The following is a 21,299-nucleotide window of genomic DNA, read 5'->3' as shown; positions in this document are numbered from 1 at the left end:
CACTGGCCTAACCTCACCAAGCACCTTCACCATCTCCTTAACAATCTCAATCAATTCAACTCAATATAAATTTGAATTTTTCTAAGTGGAATTATTTTTTTCAGCTGATGCTGGTGTGAGAATTTGTCCTGTCAAATTAGTTTCAAATCCTTAAGATTTGTGAATGCTAAAAGGCTATTTATAGTTCATGATTGGAAGGAATGATTCCCTCCTCCTTTATGTTATCCCCACCCTTGCTTCCCCTGTCTTTGAGATTGAGACCTTTATTTTCATCACTTGATAGTCAGGATTCTGTCTCTCTACCAGAAAGGTGTAAAGAGTATCTGTAAATGTCACACTTTCAATTAAAGTCCACTCAACAATATTTTTCATTTTAAAGTTTATCACCAGAGATCATGAACTTGGCAAATTTCTAGAAGCAGAGCTGTAATGGAATTTTGGAGACAATAGGAATCAGTGCGTCAGTGGTATATAATTCGTTAAACAATGATTTATTTTCACTTCTTACTATGACGTCTTGAATTTAATTGAAGAAATTAAAACCACAGGAAATATTATTAATATTAGTAAAATGATTACTAAAGGATAAACTCATAGAAAATAGAAATGTGGTTCCACGCTGAGTGTTGTTAGGGCACTGTTGGAAATGAAGAATATTTTAAGATCTTCAGTAACTCTAGACACTAGCTGTGTGAAATTAATCCTGCCTCCTTCGCAAACACTACTTCATTTTATTTTTGGGCCCAGGGGAGAATAAAGTGCTCCTTTGACTCCACAAATTCAGCTTCACAGGGCTGGTAGTCACTTTCTACCCGATGTTCACAGTCGAGGTAGGGTGACAGCGGGCTATGAAGCTAAAGTCGCTCAGGAATGCCAGCAAGGTCTTCAGTAAACCTCCTTATAATCCCACAAAACCATAAATTGGATCTCTGATCACTTGAACACATACAATTTTATTTGAAGATGTATCAACTTATTACCCTATGTTCCAAACTACTCTGGTGAATATTGATTTAGTAAAACACTTATTTTATAAACTATTTTTGCAAAAGCAACTCAAAATGTAAATGGTCTACTCTTTTTTCCAGGAAAGGCAGCAATTGAGGGAGGGGAGCTTTGTTATGTTTTTGTCTATATTGAACTCCAATGTATTTTTTATGGATAGTTGACATTTTTCTTCATTCATTTCTTTAATATATAATGACCTTCCCTCTAGAGCTCTATTACAAAATTGGTGTTTTGCTTATTTAGCTTTTCTTCTTTGAGATCCACCAGAGCAGAACTTGTAACTAAGCATCGTTAATAGCCGTTTCTGTGTAAATTTAATGAAGGCATTACATTCACAGTGCAATTAAAGCTTCAGTCTACAACAAATAGCATTACTCCAGGTTACCTGACCATAACTAGGATCATGCAAGCTGTTTTTTTAATTACAAGAGTGAATTAATAATTAGATGACTAATTTTTACTTGATACCGTTGTGTCTGGATCTGTTTATTGGTTGTGTTGAGATACTTCGTCAGTTTACTTGTTTTGTTAATAAACCCGTTTGAACGATCGACTCTCGTCTCATCCGCCAAAGTGTACAGGAAAATATTTTATTTTCATGCATATCTGCCACTGCATTCCTCCTAAATGTTATATAATAATACAAGAAAATGTAATTGTTGTTCTCCATAACACTTCCACACGCTGAATAAAAATATTTCTATTAGAATGTACTGTCCAACTTGTTTTTGTATAACAATGCAAAAGAACGGCAAGAAGTATTCGGCAGTGTTGTACATAATCCCACCCATTGCCTACAACCAACCCCGACAGAGCCTTTGCTGCTGCAACTCCTTTGGGATCTCTTGTACTGGTAACCTTTATTCCATTGCCTTTGGAGTAGGCTGCAAGTGACAATCATGTCTCAAATGGCAGAACCTGTGGTCCCTTCCCTGGCTAGACACAAAATGCTGGAGTAACTCAGCGGGACAGGCAGCATCTCTGGAGAGAAGGAATGGGCAAGGTTTCGTGATGAGACCCTTCTTCAGACCTGAAACGTCACATGTTCCTTCTCTCCAGAGATGCTGCCTGCCCCGCTGAGTTACTCCAGCCTTTTGCGTCTACCTTCAGTTTAAACCAGCATCTGCAGTTCCTTCCTACACATACATCCCTCCCCTGGCAATGCACTCTCTGACTCCAGGAAGTTACTCGTTCAGCACTACCAAATCCTCAAACTACATCAACCAAAAATCGAATATCACTGTACCTTAATTGGCACACGTAACAATAAAAGACCTTTGAACCTTTAAGAACAGCGGTTTTAGGCAGATGGAAACTCCATCTCATGTAGGTTCCACACTAATTTACACATCTTCCTGACTTGGCAAGTATGTTGTTGATCTTTCAATGTCTAAACTCTGGAACTCCATTCCCATCAGAACTATGTAAATATCTTAACCAGGGGGAATACACTTGTTTAAAAAGATGCCTCATCACCACCTCCTTAGCCAGTTGGAGATGAGGAGTCAATATTGGTCTTGCTAACGATGCCCTCTTCTCAATAAATAAAGAAAGAAAATATCAGGCTCGCATTCTAAAGCTACACAAAGCATCTCCATAACAAGAATGCACAAGTGTTTAGCCCCTGTCCCACTTAGGAAACCTGAACGGAAACCTCTGGAGGCTTTGCGCCCCACCCAAGGTTTCCCGGAGGTTTTTGTCAGTATCCCTAATGGTCGAAAGAGGTTTCCGCTTCTTCTATGTTCCAGCGATTATTTTTAAAAATTAAAAACCGGGCGCGACTAAAAATAGGTTGCTGTTTTTTAAAAATGCGATGCTAGTTGAAGGTGGTTGCTGGAAACTAACCAACCTCCGGCAACCACCTGCAACCTCCGGCAACCACCTTCAACCTCCGGCAACCACCTTCAACTAGCATCGCAACCGGCTTCGACTAAAAAATTACCGATTTTTAAAACGGCAACCTATTTTTAGTCGCACCCGGTTTTGAATTTTTTGAAATAATCGCCGGAACATAGAAGAAGCGGAAACCACTTTCGACCATTAGGGAGACTGACAAAAACCTCCGGGAACCGCACAGAAACCTTGGGTGGGGCGCAAAGTCTCCAGAGGTTTCCGTTCAGGTTTCCTAAGTGGGACAGGGGCATAAGAGTGAGGAAAAAGATCAATTTTTGGTCAAAATCACAATGTGGTGTCTTTAGAGTAAGTGTTGTTTCCTACTCTTCATACAATTTTCAGAACAAAATAAATCAAAACAGAGATCATGTGGGAGCGTTCAGTACTGGAATTTAGATATCAGAAGGAAATCCAAGTTTTGGATTGTGCTAACATTTATAATGTCTCGAGATATTACAATTCTCTCATTGGCAATTTTGTTTTTTCTTTATCATCAGTCAATCTGGCATTTGAATGTTTCCAAACTTGATTAAGGCCCTCTCCTCACTTCTCCCCACCTCCATTCATTGCAGACATGGGCCATTTTGGTTCATCATAACAGTGGCTTAAGGAGTTGTTGTTGTTGTTGTAGATTATCTCTGCTTGCATCAATCCAAAAAAGGCCCGTCTTTCAAAGGCAGCCAAAATTGATTGGATGTTTTCAAGCATCAAGTTTTGCACACTAGTTAAGTCCAAGTGGATCCTAAATTATCAAATTATTCAAATCTGTTCAGATACACTGATATTAAGACTTCAATTTGCCTGGCAATCATAAAATGCTGTTTAAAGGAAGCTTTGATAGTTTTCTTCTTTGAATTTCGCTGTATCTGATTTTTGGCATAGCAAAGCCGATTTTAGCAATTGTCAAAAAAGATAGGCACAAAAAGCTGAAGTAATTCAGCAGGACAGGCAGCATCTTTGGAGAGAATGAATGTGTGACATTTTGGATTGAGACCCTTCCTCAACGGTCTTGAATAAAAAGGTCACCCATTCCTTCTCCCCAGAGATGCCGCCTGTCCCGCTGAGTTACTCCAGCTTTTTGTGTCTATCTTCGGTTTAAACCAGCATCTGCAGTTCCTTCCTACACATAGCGATTGTCAAAGCTATTAAAGTATTAAATTACTCAATAAATGGATAGTTTTTTGTAACATTTCATATGAAGGTGTAAATCACTGAGATGTCGGTGGTTCCATATCTGATTTGAACAATATGATTTTCTAATCTTTCATGCAGTACCGACGACAGAGGAGATGTCAAGCTTAACTCCCGAGTCTTCCCCAGAGTAAGTAACTACCATTTCTCTTTCATCCACTGCTTATACTAGCATATCTTTGTCCACTTTGGGATGATATAGATCACTATAGAATGTCAAGAATTTTTTTGGCGACCTTCCTTCCCCTCATTAAAAATTGTTGTGCTTCATATAACCCTGCTAAGCTATTTTCAGTTGGTTGTCTGGATAGATCGCAGTGTTTTTTCAAGTGTCGCAACATTTTTTTTTGCCACTGGATTTTGAAATGTTCAAAATCTTTTGGCGACACTGATATGACGTCGGCAGTCGCCGAAAAAAATCGCAGTGGGTCAGGTCCTATCATTTACTTTTCTTTATTTACTGCCTTGTTATTTTGCCAATCATCTTAAACCGATATCTTCTGGCTATTGAACCTTTGATACAGGAAATCGATTTTCAATAATTTCCTCAATGAAAAATCATGTTTTATCAAATCTCCCTTTATCCTTCTCTATATCTAATCCATATATTTTAATCCTTTGTACCATTTAGAAAAATCTGTCCAGCCACTCTGAAGTCATGTTAATCAAGTCAAGTTGAGTTTATTGCCATATACACAAGCATGGAGGCATAGGTACAATGAAACTATTCCTTGCAGCAGTATCACAGGCACACAGACTTAGACACACAACACCAAACCATTTCTAACATTTTTTTTTTAATATGTCCACGTTAAAAAGATTCCACAATGGCAAGAGATGTGTTCTGTTGCTGAGGTAGGTTCCAGGATGTGCAGGTTTGTTCAAGAACCTGGTAGTCATAGATATGTAGCTGTTCGTGAACATGGTGATATGGGACCTTGGGCTTCTGTAGCTCCTGGCTGATAGTAGCAGTGAGAAGAGGACATGGCCCAGATATTGGGGATCCTTAATGATAATTTCCATCTTCTAGAGGTAGCGCCGCAAATAGATGCTTTCAATGGAGCAGACGTCTGAGGCCATGATGAATCAGGCGGAGTCCTTTGGAAAGTGTGGTGTCCAGAACTGAATACAGTATTCCAGTCAAGGCTTACCCATTACTTCATAAGTGTGTCACAATGTTTTGCTTTCATAAACTATATAAACCCAAAGATCACATTCTCAACCTGTCCTGCCACCTTAACCTTTCTGGTCCTATGGCTTTTTAAAAAATGATAGTGTTTAGAATTACATTGGTTCTCCTCAATCACCTCGCTAGAATCATTCACTCCATGCATCTGTGTTCAAGTTCGATTGCTATGTTCTAATGTATGGCCTTTAATATAGTAAATCTTTCCAGGTATTTCAAAACAAAGTTCTGTCTGAACAACTTCAGTTTATATGCATCTGCAAATTTTATGCCTTGTTATCCTACAATTCTTTACCAAGGGAGAAATGAGTCCATCTAACCCCTAAATCCCTTTCAAAATCCTGTGAGCTTTATGGCTCTGTCCCACGGTACGAGTTCATTCCAAGAGCTCTGCCCTGATTCGAACTCGGAGATTTACGGGAATGGCCGCTCGTCTGTACTCGGGGCTCTCGTGGACATTTTTCAACATGTTGAAAAATCTTCACGAGTCTTCCCGGTCTTACCTGCCTTTAGCGAGTCTTCCCGAGTACCTGCCGTTAGCGTTACGAGCCTCTAAGAGACATCCCCGAGCTTCGACGTACCCGCTACGTTCATTCTCTGTGCTTACCACGAGTTTGATTTTTTTTAAACTCGGGAGAGCTCTTGGAATGAACTCGTACCGTGGGACAGAGCCATAAAGCTCACAGGATTTTGAAAGGGATTTAGGGGTTAGATGGACTCATTTCTCCCTTGGTAAAGAATTGTAGGATAACAAGTTACCACTTGCAGGTTGCGCAGCACACTACAGGCAATCTACTTCATACAACCTCTCCTAATCTAACCTTTGGAGTGCTAGTGATATTTTAAAGAGCGGCACTGCGTCTGAACCAGCACTATTATTTTCCTTTTGAAGATGTGCCCTTCATTGGACCCATTGGTGTGAACAATCCAGGGATTCTACAGCTGTAGCAACCTTCTTACTCTTTGTGTTCAAGACATCTTGTTCCATTAGTCTCCATGATTAGTTTTCGCTAACTGACGATAGGTCCATGTACACAGAGCCTGATATAACTAGATTTTCACCGAGCTCAGTGAATAGCATTTGAATCTGTAATACTGACGCCCATTTTTTTTTGGCCGAGGATGACAAATTTTATGGTATTTCCAGTATAATAAGCCTATAGAAAAATGGCTAAACACTAAAAATGTTCATATCATTAATTGGTTTTCCTCAGGATGCCAAAGTTCAAGTCAATTTTGTAATTTTCTTGCTGTGAGAAACAAATGTTACTATGTACTAATTGAAACTCCGGCATTATTTAATTAATTCCCAAGATAACATAACCTTTTCATACATTCAGCAATTAATTAAATTTCGGAGATAAAAATGCAACTTTAGTTCTTTCTGGTCCACTGCAGCTTTACACCGACAGTACTAGTTAATGTTGCATTATTAATTTTCATTATCGCTTAATTCACTTTATAAATGAAAGAGGAAGAGAAAGGCGATGTAATATCTGATTCTTTAATATATGCAGGCAGTACTGGAAATGCCCCGTCTGTCAAGTAACATCTGTGGAAAGAGAAACAATTGTAAAATTACTGCTGCTCAAAATTTATCAAAACTGAAACATTAACAGTTTTGCCTGCCTGCAAATGTTTTGTTTCATTTCTGATTTCCAGTGTAGTTTGCTTTTTTCCTGTGACTTTTTCTCAGCTTAATTTGCATTATGTTTTTTTTTTAAATCTTTTGACTTGAGTTTCATCTCTTACGTACCGGAGCAGGACTAAATCAGGAATGTATCAGCATTTTTAACTTCTTCAATTCTGGTCAACTGATGGCTGCCTAGATAGGAAGACTACTCAGAGAAATCCACAACTGTCTGGCTGGAGAAAGAAAGAGAGATTTTGGTAGATAGACACAATATACTGGAGTATCTCAGTGGGTCAGGCAGCATCTCTGGAGAAAAGGAATCGGAGATGTTTCTAGTCGAGACCCTTCTTCAGACTGAGAGTCAGGGGAAAGGGAAATGAAAGGTATGAAAAGGTACAGAACATGTAACCCTTGCATTCCCTCTCTCTCCATCCCTCCCTCACCCTAGACGTCCTACTAGTTTCACTGTTCGTATCTCTTCATTATCATCTCCTCCACAACCAACAATGGGCCATTGTGGGCTCTTCTGCTGTCGTTGCCGGCTCTGATTTGTTCGGTACCTTTTCACCCTTCCAATTTCCCTCTCCCATAATTCTCAGTCTGAAGAAGAGTCTCGGCCCGAAACATCACCTATTCCTTTTCTCCAGAGGTGCTGCCTGATCTGCTGAGTTACTTCAGCATTTTGTATCTATCTACCAAAATGTGCTTCTCTTCGGTGTAAACCAGCATCTGCAGTTCCTCCCTACACGTCATTATTTTGCTGTTCATTCATGTACAGCTTCATTAAATGCCTCTCTGAAACAGACTTCACCATCCTCAGTGGTCCACAATATACTTTTTCTCACCTCAAAATCTAGGAAAGGAGTAACATGAATCTCAAAACAGCATACCTGGAACGAGACCAAGCGGAGGCTTGGCGATCCTTTCGCCGAACACCTCCGCTCGGTCCGCAATAACCAACCTGACCTCCCGGTGGCTCAGCACTTCAACTCCCCCTCCCATTCCGCATCCGACCTCTCTGTCCTGGGTCTCCTCCATGGCCAGAGCGAGCAACACCGGAAATTGGAGGACCAGCGCCTCATATTCCGCTTGGGGAGTCTGCATCCTGCGGGCATGAACATTGAATTCTCCCAATTTTGTTAGCCCTTGCTGTTTCCTCCCCTTGAATCCTCAGCCCTCAGGCTGTCTCCTCCCATCCCACAGCCCTCGGGCTCCTCCTTTTTCCTTTCTTCTCCCCGCCCCCCCACCCCCCATCAGTCTGAAGAAGGGTTTTGGCCCGAAACGTTGCCTATTTCCTTCGCTCCATAGATGCTGTTGCACCCGTTGAGTTTCTCCAGCATTTTTGTGTACCTGAAACAAATATTATTTCCTTGGTAAATTCCCTGCACATGATACTCACTTTGTACATCAGCCAATAGATTTTCATCATTATGATCACTGCTTCCCACTTTCTGTTCAATTCAACACCTCGGTTGATAATCTAATCTCATTCTGGCCCATTTTGATTTTCACTATTTTCTGACATTTAAATAAGCAGTCTGATTTTCCCTTCCAATACAGAGCTGACATTTGCCCCTCATACCTTTTTGCCATCCAAGAACCACTGGATCTTCATATTTCTTTGTGAAGAATTACTTGGAATACACCTAAACTGTCTCATCATTAAAGGTTTCCTGTCATTTCCAATTGCTAGTCCTTGACTCCAAATTTCCTGGGACAGATCTCCTCAATTGTTTGAAATCAGCCTCCAGCAATGCATTTTCATTCTAGATTTTTCCTTGTCATTGTTCAGAACTGATCTAAATCGTTCAAACTGACAATTATTTCCAATTTGCTCACCCATTCGCACCTTCTCCACATCACCAATTTTGAAGTTAACTCTACACTTTTTTTTTTGTTATTCTCAGTAATGTAAATCTAGTGACAACACAATTAGCATGGTAGACAAAACTGCTGGAGAAACTCAGCGGGTGAGACAGCTTCTACGAGCGAAGGAAATAGGCGATGTTTCAGGTCGAGACCCGAAACGTCGCCTATTTCCTTCGCTCCATAGATGCTGCCTCACCCACTGAGTTTCTCCAGCATTTTTGTCTACCTTCGATTTTCCAGCATCTGCAGTTCCATCTTAAACAGAATTAGCCTGGTTCCTATGAGAAATATCCATGTGACTGGACTAATTACTGCTTTCATGCCACTTTTAGAATTTCAACAGACAACAATCTATTTGCTTAAGAAGGGTCTTGACCCGAAACGTCACCCATTCCTTCTCTCCAGAGATGCTGCCTGTCCCGCTGAGTTACTCCAGCTTTTTGTGACAATTATTTGCTTATGAGAATCATCAAGAGAATAAAATAATATTTATTTCAATTTAGGGCAGATGATGAACTAATTAACTGCTTCTTATTTCGAAATTATTTCATATTTCCATCTTTTTGACCATTGTGGACATTTGCCTTTCATCAAACCTTTCAGTTTACCAAAAGGAGAGATCAAAGGGGTTAGTTAAGTAGATGACCTGCCACGTAGTCACGAGATAATGATGTGCTTTAATGAAACCGTTCAGTGTAATTCTATTCAATCTTGCATTCCGGATGTTAATCAGTCCAACTTGATTGATGCACAGCATATGAATATTTTAAGATTATTTTCTCCTTTACTAATGTGGAGTTGCAGCTCCCAAAAGAGCAGTAATGATTTTGTGAGTTGTGCAGTTTGTACGCAGTTCATAATTTCAATTCCAAGAGTAACTTTACTTCTTATCGATAAATAACAATTAAAACACAAAGTACTTGTGCTATAACTCCAGGAGAAGCACTCAAGTGAGAAATCCAAGCACAAAACCAAAGAATTAACTAACTAAATACACCAACTTACAATAATTGACTCCATATGCGAAAAAAAACCCAGCTACCTACATATTAATTATCTTTAAAAAAAAATTTAAAAATCCTGTAGATACAAGTATACAGTGGCGCAGTGGTAGAGTTGCTGCCTTACAGCAGCAGAGGCCCGGGTTCGATCCCAACTACGGGTGCTGTCTGTTCCGAGTTTGTACGTTCTCCGGGTGCCCCGGCCCCACATTCCAAAGACGTACAGGTCTGTAGGTTAATTGGCTTGGTATAATCGTAAAATGGCCCTCGTGTGTGTAGGATAGTGTTAGTGTGCGAGGTAATGGCTGGTCGGCGTGGACTCGATGGGCTGAAGGGCCTGTTTCCGTGCTGTATCTCTAAACCAAACTAAACTAAAGTATAATATTGGGGTTATCAAGTGGGCACCTCCCTTCATTGGTGTTTCGTTGAGTTAGGCCCACGACACCACAGGAAGGCTCAACAGTTGGTTCTGACATCCCAGAACAACCCCCCCTCAATACCTGCTCTCATCACCTATGCTTCCAGTATCTACTAAATAAAAGAAGCTGCAGGCAATTAGCTCACTCTAACAAATGCTAAACATCTGCATCCTATCTTCCACTAATCCTAGCCCATCAATAAGCTTGTAACACCACAAACATCACCCTTGCATAAGACCGGATACACTCGCACAGACTACAATTACAAAGAAATACACATACTGCATGTTATACGTTTCCTTTCTGCCCCCGACTGACACTATTTCTTCTAGACCAAACCCACCTACTGCCATGCTCTGCTGCCTCTGACATTTGCTTTACAGCCCGAAGCAAACTGTGTCCGTGAATTCCCAGTTCTCCAAATAGCGATGTGGTTGATCTCGCTATGAATCCACTACAACCCACCTCTACAGGACGTACTCTTGCTCTCCATCCTTGCTGCTCAACCTCTGCTGTCAACTCTACATATCTAAGCCTTTTCCTTTCATAAGCCTCATCCACGAAGTTCTCCCAAGTGAACTTCTATAAAATACACTATCCGCTGACTAACTGACCATAACACGATATCAGGCCTCAAACTAGTACTAATTATTTCCAGCGGAACAAGCTTTCCTCCTAAATCTACCCACATCTCCCAATCATTGGCTCCCAGTAACTGGCCTGTCTCATACCTATCTGCAAACTTCCCTCCTCTACCTTTCTCTCCCTCACGGACAAAATGAATCGCTGCACTCCCAGTCTTGATGCCTATTGAATTCACCTGTACTCTCCTCCTCTCAATTGCTGCAGCTATGCACTTCAATACCTTGTTATGCCGCCAAGTATACCAACCCTGAGAAAGACTAGTCCTACATTCTGACAAAATATGCTTCAACATTGCCACCTCTGAACACAAGGGACACTCCGGGTCCCCACCTACCCATTGTTTGAGGTTCAGAGGTGATGGCAGCACATCATAAATAGCCCCTATAAGGAAACTTACATGACCCGCCTCCATACACCACAGGTCTCTCCAGCTAAACCTCTTTTCTACACTTTCCCAGTTCAATCACTGTCTCTGTTTAACATGAGCTACTGCCCTTACACATCTCACTGCTTCCTCCTGATGCCATACCTACTCTACAACCAATTTCCTCCTCTCTGTTGGACCTGCCTTACTCCACACTGCTTTCCCTGAGCTGAGCCCTAAGCCTCCTTTCCCTTGCTGCACCCGACCAACTGTCTGCCTCAGAGCTGCTTGTGCTTCTTCTACTGCCTGCTTTGAGTTCCACTTCCTCCCTTTACTTACACTTGGCACCAGATTACTAACTAAGGCATGCTTACTCCCTGATAATTGCATCTCGAACCTCACCTTAGCACAATTAAACTCCTCTGTTACGTTAGACAAAGGTAAATGGAGAATACCTTTCCCATATAAAGCCACATTACTAAGACACTGTGGAACTCCTAACCATTACCTAATATATGAACTAACCAATCTCTTTAACCTTTCCACCTTGGAAATTGGCACCTCATATACTGTCAACAGCCACATCAACATAGGGAATAACCCAAACTGTAAACACCACAACTTCAACTTGCCTGGAAGCCCTGACCTCTCTACCCTTTCTAACCTGTCAGTAATGTCCTTTCTAAGTTGCTGAACCTGTTTGGTGTCATCCAACTTCCTATTATACCACCAACCCAAACTTTTAACTGGTTTCTCCATTATAGACAGTATTTCTTCTTCATCTACACAGAACCTTTTCTCTACTACCTTTCCTCTTGCCAAAGAAATACTCCTTGACTTACTGGGCTTAATCTTCAATCTAGCCCATTTAAGATTATCATTTAACTTCTCTAACAACCTTCTTGTACAAACTGCTGTTGTGGTCACCAAGGTCATATCATCCATGTAGGCCCTGATTGGAAGGAGGCGCAGTCCGTCCTGCCATCTCTCCTCGCCGACGACCCACCGTGATGTTCTAATCACTCACTCCTTTGCCATTGTAAACGCTAATGGGGAAATGGTACACCCTGCCATAATGCCCATCTCTAGTCTCTGCCATGCTGTCGTAAAGCCGTAAAACACATTCGAACATCTTGGAAATATGCTTTCACTAAATTTACTATTTGGAACTCTAAAGAAATTAGGGTTATAATGGAGAGTCATTCAGTCCCTATTTTGTTATTTCGTGAACAGAAGTATATTTTTCAGAGGGGAATTACACGACAAGAATGTCAGTGTAGGGTGGCCACCCAAGTTTATTCACTATGTGTTTCACATATTGGCACAGATGCCACTGTGGTTGCATTGCAAGGGACGCCAACGATATTCATTACCCAAAGCAACAGCCGCGGTGCCCTTTTAATCAGCATTCTGGCTGCAGCTCGAGCAGTAACAAGCTGGAACAATATAACAGAAAAAGATGAGGCAACATAATAGTCCACTTTTTAATTTACTGCAACGAGTCCACAGTCAATTTTGGGATTCAGTGAGCCTTGCAGTACAATCAGCTTTGTTAATTGAGCATTATAAGCAGCATGTGTATTACTATGCAGCAGTCATAATACTATATTGATGGGTCTTTAACTTCGGTATGTGCAACTGTTTTCATGACTATCATCAACATTCTTGAAAAATTTTAAGATATTCACAAAATACTCATTAACATAATATACCCTAGTGCAGTTTTTAACAGGTTTTATATCAGGGCATTGTATCCATTTAACAAGGTGAAGTAGTTTTGGGGGAATTACTGATGTTTCTCCAATCGTCCATTTCTAACATTTCCAAAAACACTGGTTGCAATCACAAGATTGGAAACCTGTTTTGTCTTGACTGTAAATTATCAATTATTTGCCCAATGCATTCTTGGCTGAAATGATTTATCTTAGGTTCCCGTTTTAACATTTCAATATTAGGTTCATTTCTACTATTCCAGAAAAGTACCTGTATTTCAGACTTGTATTCAAAGTTCTCAATACTGGATAAATTCCAAATGTTAAAATCTGGATGCAGCTTTTACTCTTACCTCAAATGAACATTACAAATATAGCTAAAACATGCAAATGCCGCAGGTGGTGAAACCAGCCAAATGATTTGGATGTATTCATTTTCCTCCTTACCCTCCATTTATTTTTCTGTCTTACTTTCTTTTTGCATCTCCATTTGTCTTTAGCATTCATCTACTCATTTCACTCTCCAGCAAGGCAAGAGAGACCTATTTGAGCAAAGTTACCACAATTTAAAAAAACAGCAGTAAAAACTGAAGTAAAACTAATGATGTTACTGAAGATAGGAAGAGTCATAGAGAATCGTACAGTGTGGAAACAGGCCCTTCGGCCCAACTTGCCCATGTTGACCAACAGTCAAGACCATCTACACTAGTCCCACCTGCATGAATTTGGACCTTAACCTTCTAAATCTATGTTATCCATGTACCTGTCTAAATGTTTCTTGAACATTGTGACAGTACCTGCCTCAGCTACTTCCTTTGGCAGCTCATTCCATATACCTACCATCTTTTGTGTGAACAAAAAGTTGCCCATCAGGTTCCAATTAAATCTTTCCATCCTCACCTTAAACCTATGTCCTCTGGTTCTCAATTCTCCTATTCCCCTCAAGATCTTAAACACCTCTGTAAAATCACCCCTCATCTTCCTGCACTCCAAGGAATAAAATCCTAGCCTGCTCAACCTCTCCCTATAGTTCAACATCCTCGTAAGTCTTTTCTGCCATTCATTGCATTTTATATGGATGCTTTGATGCGCTGACTCGTACAAGGTACATCTCACAGGATTTACTAATATATAAATCCTGTTACTCTTACTCAAAAAAGTTCCTCCTATACATCTCCATCATTTTACCTAAGATCATCTGGAGACAGCCACATATTGACTGATCTAACTCATTGTTTTTCTCTGGATGAGGAACTGGCCTATGCTTGTAATGTGGATAGAGGATGTCATTTGACTCCAAAATTGATGTCTTAAACTGTGGTTAGCATAGGTGGAAGTCATGCAATGTAGACCTCCTTTGTGTACATATATTTTGGAGGATATTACATTCTTCTCATTTATCTTCTCTGGTCCTAATTTTGTGCATGGTCTAAAGTCAATACTAAGCTAATGTTAGTTTGTCGTTTGAGAGGAAGCTGACAATGTTTTAACTTGAATTAACTTGCTCGCTGGATAATGGAGAAATGGGGCAATAACACTCCAGACCTCAGAATTCCCGTCACAGAGGAGCAGCATGTACCACTCCTGGGTATTCAGTTGCACTGTCTGGCATTCTCTTCTTGTTCCCTCCTCCTTCTTCCCCGCCACCACACCCCCCTCTCCCAGCTTCCAGTCCTTGAGAGTACCACTTTCCCACATATCCTTCAGGGGTTAGTAATCTGCAAGTTAATTGAAAATGTCTGGAGCACACCAAGATGGGTCAGAATTTTGAATATTAATAAGAGTTCTGTAAAGAATGTCATATTGTGTTTTATTGATATAAATGTCAATTTACCATAATAATTATCTTCTCAGGCAGTTACTTAGCATAGTGGCTTTAATTTGACATTTACAATAGACACTCATTGCTGTTGTATAAGAAAGAATAAAAAGTAATTCACGTGTCAGGCATCACCTGTGAAGTTGAAAATGTATTTGTTTGGGTAACGGTGCCTTTAAGCTGGTGTCATTAGCACACAGAATGTGACATTCAGAATGTAGTGTTGAGATAAGTATGGTGTATGATTTAGCAGTGTTGGTTAAGTTTTGCTGAGTGGCATGCAAAGTGCCGGTGACTGTCAGCTGACTATCAAACAATGAGTCAGAGGTTTCTGCCCATTGTTGGTCTATGAGCAGTTAAGCAAAAAATCATAAACCCACTTATTCTCTTAAATTTCCATATTTCCAGCCAGTTTCTCACTTGTAATGGAATACAACTTTATTTGTTGCGATGGCATTATTTAAACTATTTGAAAATTATAAAATAAAATTATTTTTATCCTTTGTAATGATGAATTTGGATTAATTAGAGCCTTCGTAAAAACATAAAATATTGGAAACACCTTAGGTCAGAGAGATTCTGTGGAAAGGGAAACAGAGTTGACGTTTTAGGTTGAAGTTGTCGCAGTCATTGGGTCAGTGGGGACAATTAGAGAAAATGAAAATGAACAAAATGTATGAAATGAAGGAGTTTCGAGAGTGAGAATACAAAGGAATGTAAATATTGTAGAGCTGTCGTGCATCATCGAAATTCAGGCTAAATGAGAGAGAAAATGTGAACCAATGTCACAGATGAATGACAGTGCAGAAATGGATGGAAGAGAAGTCTTTCTCTGTGTATTTCTTCTCTTCATAAATGCACGCAAGACAAGCCTTTGGGATTGCAGAGTCCTCATGTAAGTGAGACTGATGGATTTAAAAAGAGCGTGGGACCTAGCTCGAGAGTGTTTAAATGGAGTGTAGAAAAGGAGCCCTGGTGAATTTAAAGGGAGCATTGAATCTGGATCCCAGTGAGTTTAAAAGGGAATAGACAATAGACAATAAGGTTTCCAATCTCTTTTCTGTGCCTTGTCATCATTGGATATCCGGCCCACTACAGTGGTGTCATCTGCAAACTTGTACATTGAGTTGGATTGGTATTTGGCTGCACATTTGTGATTGTATAAGGAGTTGAGAATTATTGTAGAGAATGATTTGTCATCTATCCTCACTGATTGTGGAGGCTGTTGGTCAGGAAGTCGAAGATCCAGTTGCAGAGGGGATTGCTGACTTCCAAGTTCCATGAGTGTGGAGATGAGCTTGGTTGGAATAAAGGCATTGGAAGAATGGTTTGTAAATGTAAACATTCCATATTGTTGCAAACTGAGCTTTTGTAGGAGCCATTTCTGCTTAAGTTAGTTACAGTTAGTATATTATAGTATTTTGTCTTGATATTACTAGCTGTATCGTTTTGAATGCTTGGGGGTGGGATTTTCATACGTAGATGGGCGCGACTTACATTGAACAAAGCGATATGAGAGGGTGTGATCGGGGGAGACGAGAGCTGGCTCGCGAAGAGAAGACACAGTTTTTACCAGTTCAGTTCGGATAGTAAGAATGGATAGTTCAGATTGTAAGAACGGGAAGCTACAATTTGTATAAGACACTTCTTTGCATTTACAATAACTTAAATTTCAATGAAACTGGAAATAACGACTGGAAGATTAGTTTTTATAATCCTACTGAGTAAGATCGATCCACTCCTCCTTGCCAGTGTAGTAATGGCAATTAAAAGTTGGACCTTGGAAAGTTAAGAAATTTCCATTACAACTTGTTTTTTCCTCAAATCACATGGTGCTGTTGACTCACTCCACAAAAGACTGGATCAAATGAAGCTATTGACAAAGTTGTCCTCTAGTTGCCCAGATGTAGTTAATATTTCTGCAGTCTTTATCGTATTGTGGCCTTGAAGCTGTATTTTCTGGACATTCAATATTTCAATATTCCTTATAGCTTTACAAGAGAACAAACTTCAAAGTTTCCCTGGTTCCATTGGGAATTTTTTTTGATACCATGATAATTATGGCAAATTCTGATCTGAATCATTAGCAAGAATATTGAAGAATTGTTCAAAACTGACAGCTCTTCCTTTTCTGGTCCAGTAACTTACCGAGCCATCAGATATATTGATTTTTCTTGTTAACCCTTTCGGTGAAACATGCACCACTGGTAGATCAACTGAAATAATGAATGACGGTGAATGCTTCAGAAACCTGGGATAAAAATATTTGCTTCTTCTTAGACTTGCCAAAAAATCATGGTTTGGTAACTTCATCAACCTGGACAAAGAGGAACAGATATTTGTGGTGATCAAGGACAAGCCATTGAGTTCCATTAAAGCCGACATTGTCCATGCATTTCTCTCAGTAAGTATCAATTCATGTTGAATATATAAGGGAAATTCTTTGACTTTTTAAAAATTATTACAACCAGTGAAATGGATGTTGTCTTGATGAAGTTGGGTATTTAAAATATATATATATTTTTAATAAATGCCGTATGGCCAAAATTTGAGAAAGTATAGATACATGATGTTGACCTACTGATGCTAGATTACCGTATGTGACCAATTATTTTCTAAAAACAAACCATATTTACCTCTCATCTGCAATCTGACTTAAGGATGATATTTATTTTCATATACTCCTTGACCCCCACCTGATGGTGGCAACCCTTCAAAAAGCTACTGAAGTCCAGCTGATCAAGTTAATTCTCCATAGTTGTTAGATTTTGGCTGAAAAACAATGAAGCTTCAGTAATATATTTCCAAGTCATGATAGTCTGTGACAAAGAGGAACTGGGAGGTGTAGCTCTTGGCATTGACATATCACTACTTATTTATCTGCAGGATGGGCCATGTAAAAGGTGAGTGTTTCCCAAGAGCTTCTCTCCATTGCTCCACTAATTTGCCAAAGGTGGGCATGTGCTTCTCCAAGTCGGGTACTTATCTGTTCACAATAGAACAGATATTTCAGACTAGAGTCTATATTGCATCTATTTGACGTTTCACCAAAAGTGCAAAGTGTATACAAACTCTTGTTACGATGGACAAAAGTTGGACAGTTTTGCCATCTCCATGGAAGATTTAGAAATCACAGAACACTCCATACTCCTGTATGGATCAGAGACAAGGATAACTTACAAAAGACATTTCCAAGAACTCGTGAAATACTACCAACACCATCTCCACTAAATCCTCCAACATCAAGATCACTCCCCTCTTCCAGGGTGATAGTTGCAGTTTTGAGGCTCTGATCATGCTCTACCAGCTGCATTAGGTGATGGCAGGGTGTGGGTGAGACATGGAAACATAGAAACATAGAAAATAGGCGCAGGAGTAGGCCATTCGGCCCTTCGAGCCTGCACCGCCATTCAATATCATCATGGCTGATCATCCAACTCAGTATCCTGTACCTGCCTTCCCTCCATACCCCCTGATCCCTTTAGCCACAAGGGCCACATCTAACTCCCTCTTAAATATAGCCAATGAACTGGCCTCAACTACCTTCTGTGGCAGAGAGTTCCAGAGATTCACCACACTCTGTGTGAAAAATGTTTTTCTCATCTCGGTCCTAAAGGATTTCCCCTTTATCCTTAAACTGTGACCCCTTGTCCTGGATTTCCCCAACATTGGGAACAATCTTCCTACATCTAGCCTGTCCAACCCCTTAAGAATTTTGTAAGTTTCTATAAGATACCCCCTCAATCTTCTAAATTCTAGCGAGTACAAGCCGAGTCTATCCAGTCTTTCTTCATATGAAAGTCCTGACATCCCAGGAATCAGTCTGGTGAACCTTCTCTGTACTCCCTCCATGGCAAGAATGTCTTTCCTCAGATTTGGAGACCAAAACTGTACACAATACTCCAGGTGTGGCCTCACCAATACCCTGTACAACTGCAGTAGAACCTCCCTGCTCCTATTGGGGAACGACATTGTTTGCATGTCTGGCAGCTGACACCTGAAACAGGCTCTCTCCAAGTCACTGTTTCATGGTCATCATTGACCCTAGACAACACAGATTGATAGAAAAGCATCCAGAAAGACACCAACCTCTTTGTTTATCGAATAGAAGCACATGGAGGCCATGTATAGGCAATGGAGTCGTCCTTCTGCTCGAGCTCCACTTGTCCTACATTTAACACAATCTGTCCTTTGCGCATCTTGGCCTCAGGAAACGCAGAATGTCAAGAGACTGCTTGAAGAGGAGAAGAAGAAAGAAAGAAGAATGCATGAAATAACACAGCAGCATGTGTGTGTGAGAGAGTTAGGGCATGTGCATCAGCAGAACTGCACCTGCATCATTTGCATTAACAGACCACTTGGACAATGCAGGTTCCTCTCCAACCTTCTCCAACCTTCAGCCGTTTTGGGGCTTTGTGAGTACCAGCCTGGGCCTGCTTCTGGTCCTCCCAAAGGAAAATTGAGTCATCAAGTGTCTCTTTTATCATAGGGGGCAGCAAATTTTACAAAAAAAAGTGGCCAGTAAGTGTTGGGATGAGTGCAAGCCAGTTAAGGAAAGTCCTGACCCCTCCCAGCTTGACACTCCCCTGAACCATCTATTCCTATCTCCTGCTTGTTCTGTCTCACCTTCCCTCCCCCTCCCCACCCCACTTTTCCTACCCCAGGTTCCCCAAGTTCCCCTCTCCCCCTCCTATCTCCTTCCCGTTTCAATCCACTCTGTTATCTACCCTCATCCCCCTCATCGTCCATTCAACTCATATTTCCTTAATCTCCCTATTCCCTCATTTTCACCTCCCACCAACTACTTTCACCTCTGCACCTATCTCCCACCTATCCTATTTGTCCTTCCTTACCCCATTTGTCCTCCCCTTCTACATCTTTAATAAATATCTTGTCCACCTCCATCACGCCTCATTCGGGATTTGTTCCTAACCCCAATTCCAGTTGAGTGCTCATACATTTTGTATAACTGTAAGGGGCAACAGGTCTTTGCAGACAGTTCTTGCAGGAAAGTCACTGCATATCCCCAATGACTTCACTGCTTGCTATGATAAGTGCCTGACACACCAATTAATTATTAGAATGAACTGATTATTATCATGCTTAGCTTATTAATGAGGTACATGTAGCCAGTCTGGAACCTGGCCAGTCATGGAACAGAGAGATTGCAGCACAGTGTTGACTTATTACAATTTCACCTTAGACTATTTCCTGTTGTACACATTAATCAGAATGGTCTCCTAAAAATAAACCATATTTAAATGCTAATATCCAATGCAATATTTAATTTCTCAGTATAAAATAAACCAGTTATCCAATTGTTTCATATCTCTCAAGAAAGGTTTGCATAATTTGATCACCTATAATACACCCCCAGACCTTATATTAACTGCGGCAATATTCCAGTCAATGCATAAACCTTATGTAGCCGTTATGTATTGTCTCAGAGATGTCATTGATACAGCTGTTACAGAAGGCAGAGCAACCGTGCGTTTTCAGTGAGCTTTAGGTATTGCATCCAGAGGCTGCAGCCCCCCAGATAGCAATGTGACCTTCAACACACAAGTGATCAAAGGTTTCTTCTACTCTTATTTGCTACCTCAGATGATTGGAGGCAGAAATGGTTGAAATAGATTAAAATATATTTTTGAATCAAAATTTTTTTTCAAAATGTAAACAAAAATGTGTTTAAAAACCCATTTACATTTGTAAATGTATTTAAAGCAGTAATATTATTCAAAAAGGGCAAACGAGATTACCGATTTGATGAAGATAGCTGACCCCATTAAATAAATGAGGCTGCGGTAGATGCTGAGAGCCCAGTTAAGATATGTGTTCAGCTCCTTAGCTCAGCATGATGGTGAATCACTCCAAGGTTTGGTACGGAATCCAGCAATACAGCATGTTAGATGCACTGCCATCTACATGGAAATCCAGAACCCTTTGACACTTGCATTGCAGTTAGACAGCAGTTCCAAACCAATGCAATTTGACCTAATGACCAGTGAGTGAAGAGGCTGCATTTCCTGCAGTCTCCATCCCAGCCAGATTTTTCCTTCTTCACTAGCATGTAGAAGTCCTTCTTCGTCAACCAGCCGGGTGTAACCTTAAAGTCTTTTATACAATCTTGGAGATATATCGAAATATTTCTTACTTCATCTCAAGTTTGATGCAGTGTACATATATTTTGTTAGAGATCACTGCCTCTAACTTTATGTAGTGCTCCAGTTCGCTCACATCACAAAAGCATCTTAGACTTTGCAGAACGGAGAGTAATGAAAGAGTACAAACTATATATTAGTCTAACAATAAAGGTTGTTGATCTGAATAATGACCACTTTCTGGCTCGACAGGTCACAATGTTCAGAAAAATTGCATTAAAACGTAATATACCTGAACACAGATGACTTCACCTCAGGGAATACGATTGCTAAACTTGCCCACTCATTCCGTAGTCCACACCTAACATATGCATACATCAACTTATAGGTATTATTTACATCCAGTGGGTGGACAGGGTGACCAAAACTTTTTTGCATGTTTTAACCTGGTGCTCTTC

The 21,299-nt window shown here is 40.4% G+C and overlaps 1 protein-coding gene across 2 annotated transcripts in view; it reads left to right on the top strand.

The window, feature by feature from the left end:
* The window catches only part of brsk2 (BR serine/threonine kinase 2), a 705,112-nt gene that overhangs the window by 629,473 nt on the left and 54,340 nt on the right, over nucleotides 1–21,299 (top strand). For both annotated transcript variants that reach the window (XM_033038920.1, XM_033038919.1), the window contains 2 exons: nucleotides 4,174–4,222; nucleotides 17,021–17,144. In XM_033038920.1, the coding sequence (XP_032894811.1) occupies nucleotides 4,174–4,222; nucleotides 17,021–17,144 (173 nt within the window). The remainder of the gene's footprint in view (nucleotides 1–4,173; nucleotides 4,223–17,020; nucleotides 17,145–21,299) is intronic.

Source organism: Amblyraja radiata, chromosome 20 (genome assembly GCF_010909765.2).
Source record: "Amblyraja radiata isolate CabotCenter1 chromosome 20, sAmbRad1.1.pri, whole genome shotgun sequence".
In the NCBI taxonomy this organism is placed as follows: domain Eukaryota; kingdom Metazoa; phylum Chordata; class Chondrichthyes; order Rajiformes; family Rajidae; genus Amblyraja; species Amblyraja radiata.
The sequence above is the reverse complement of the archived record's forward strand: the minus strand, read 5'-3'. Positions and strand labels throughout refer to the sequence as shown.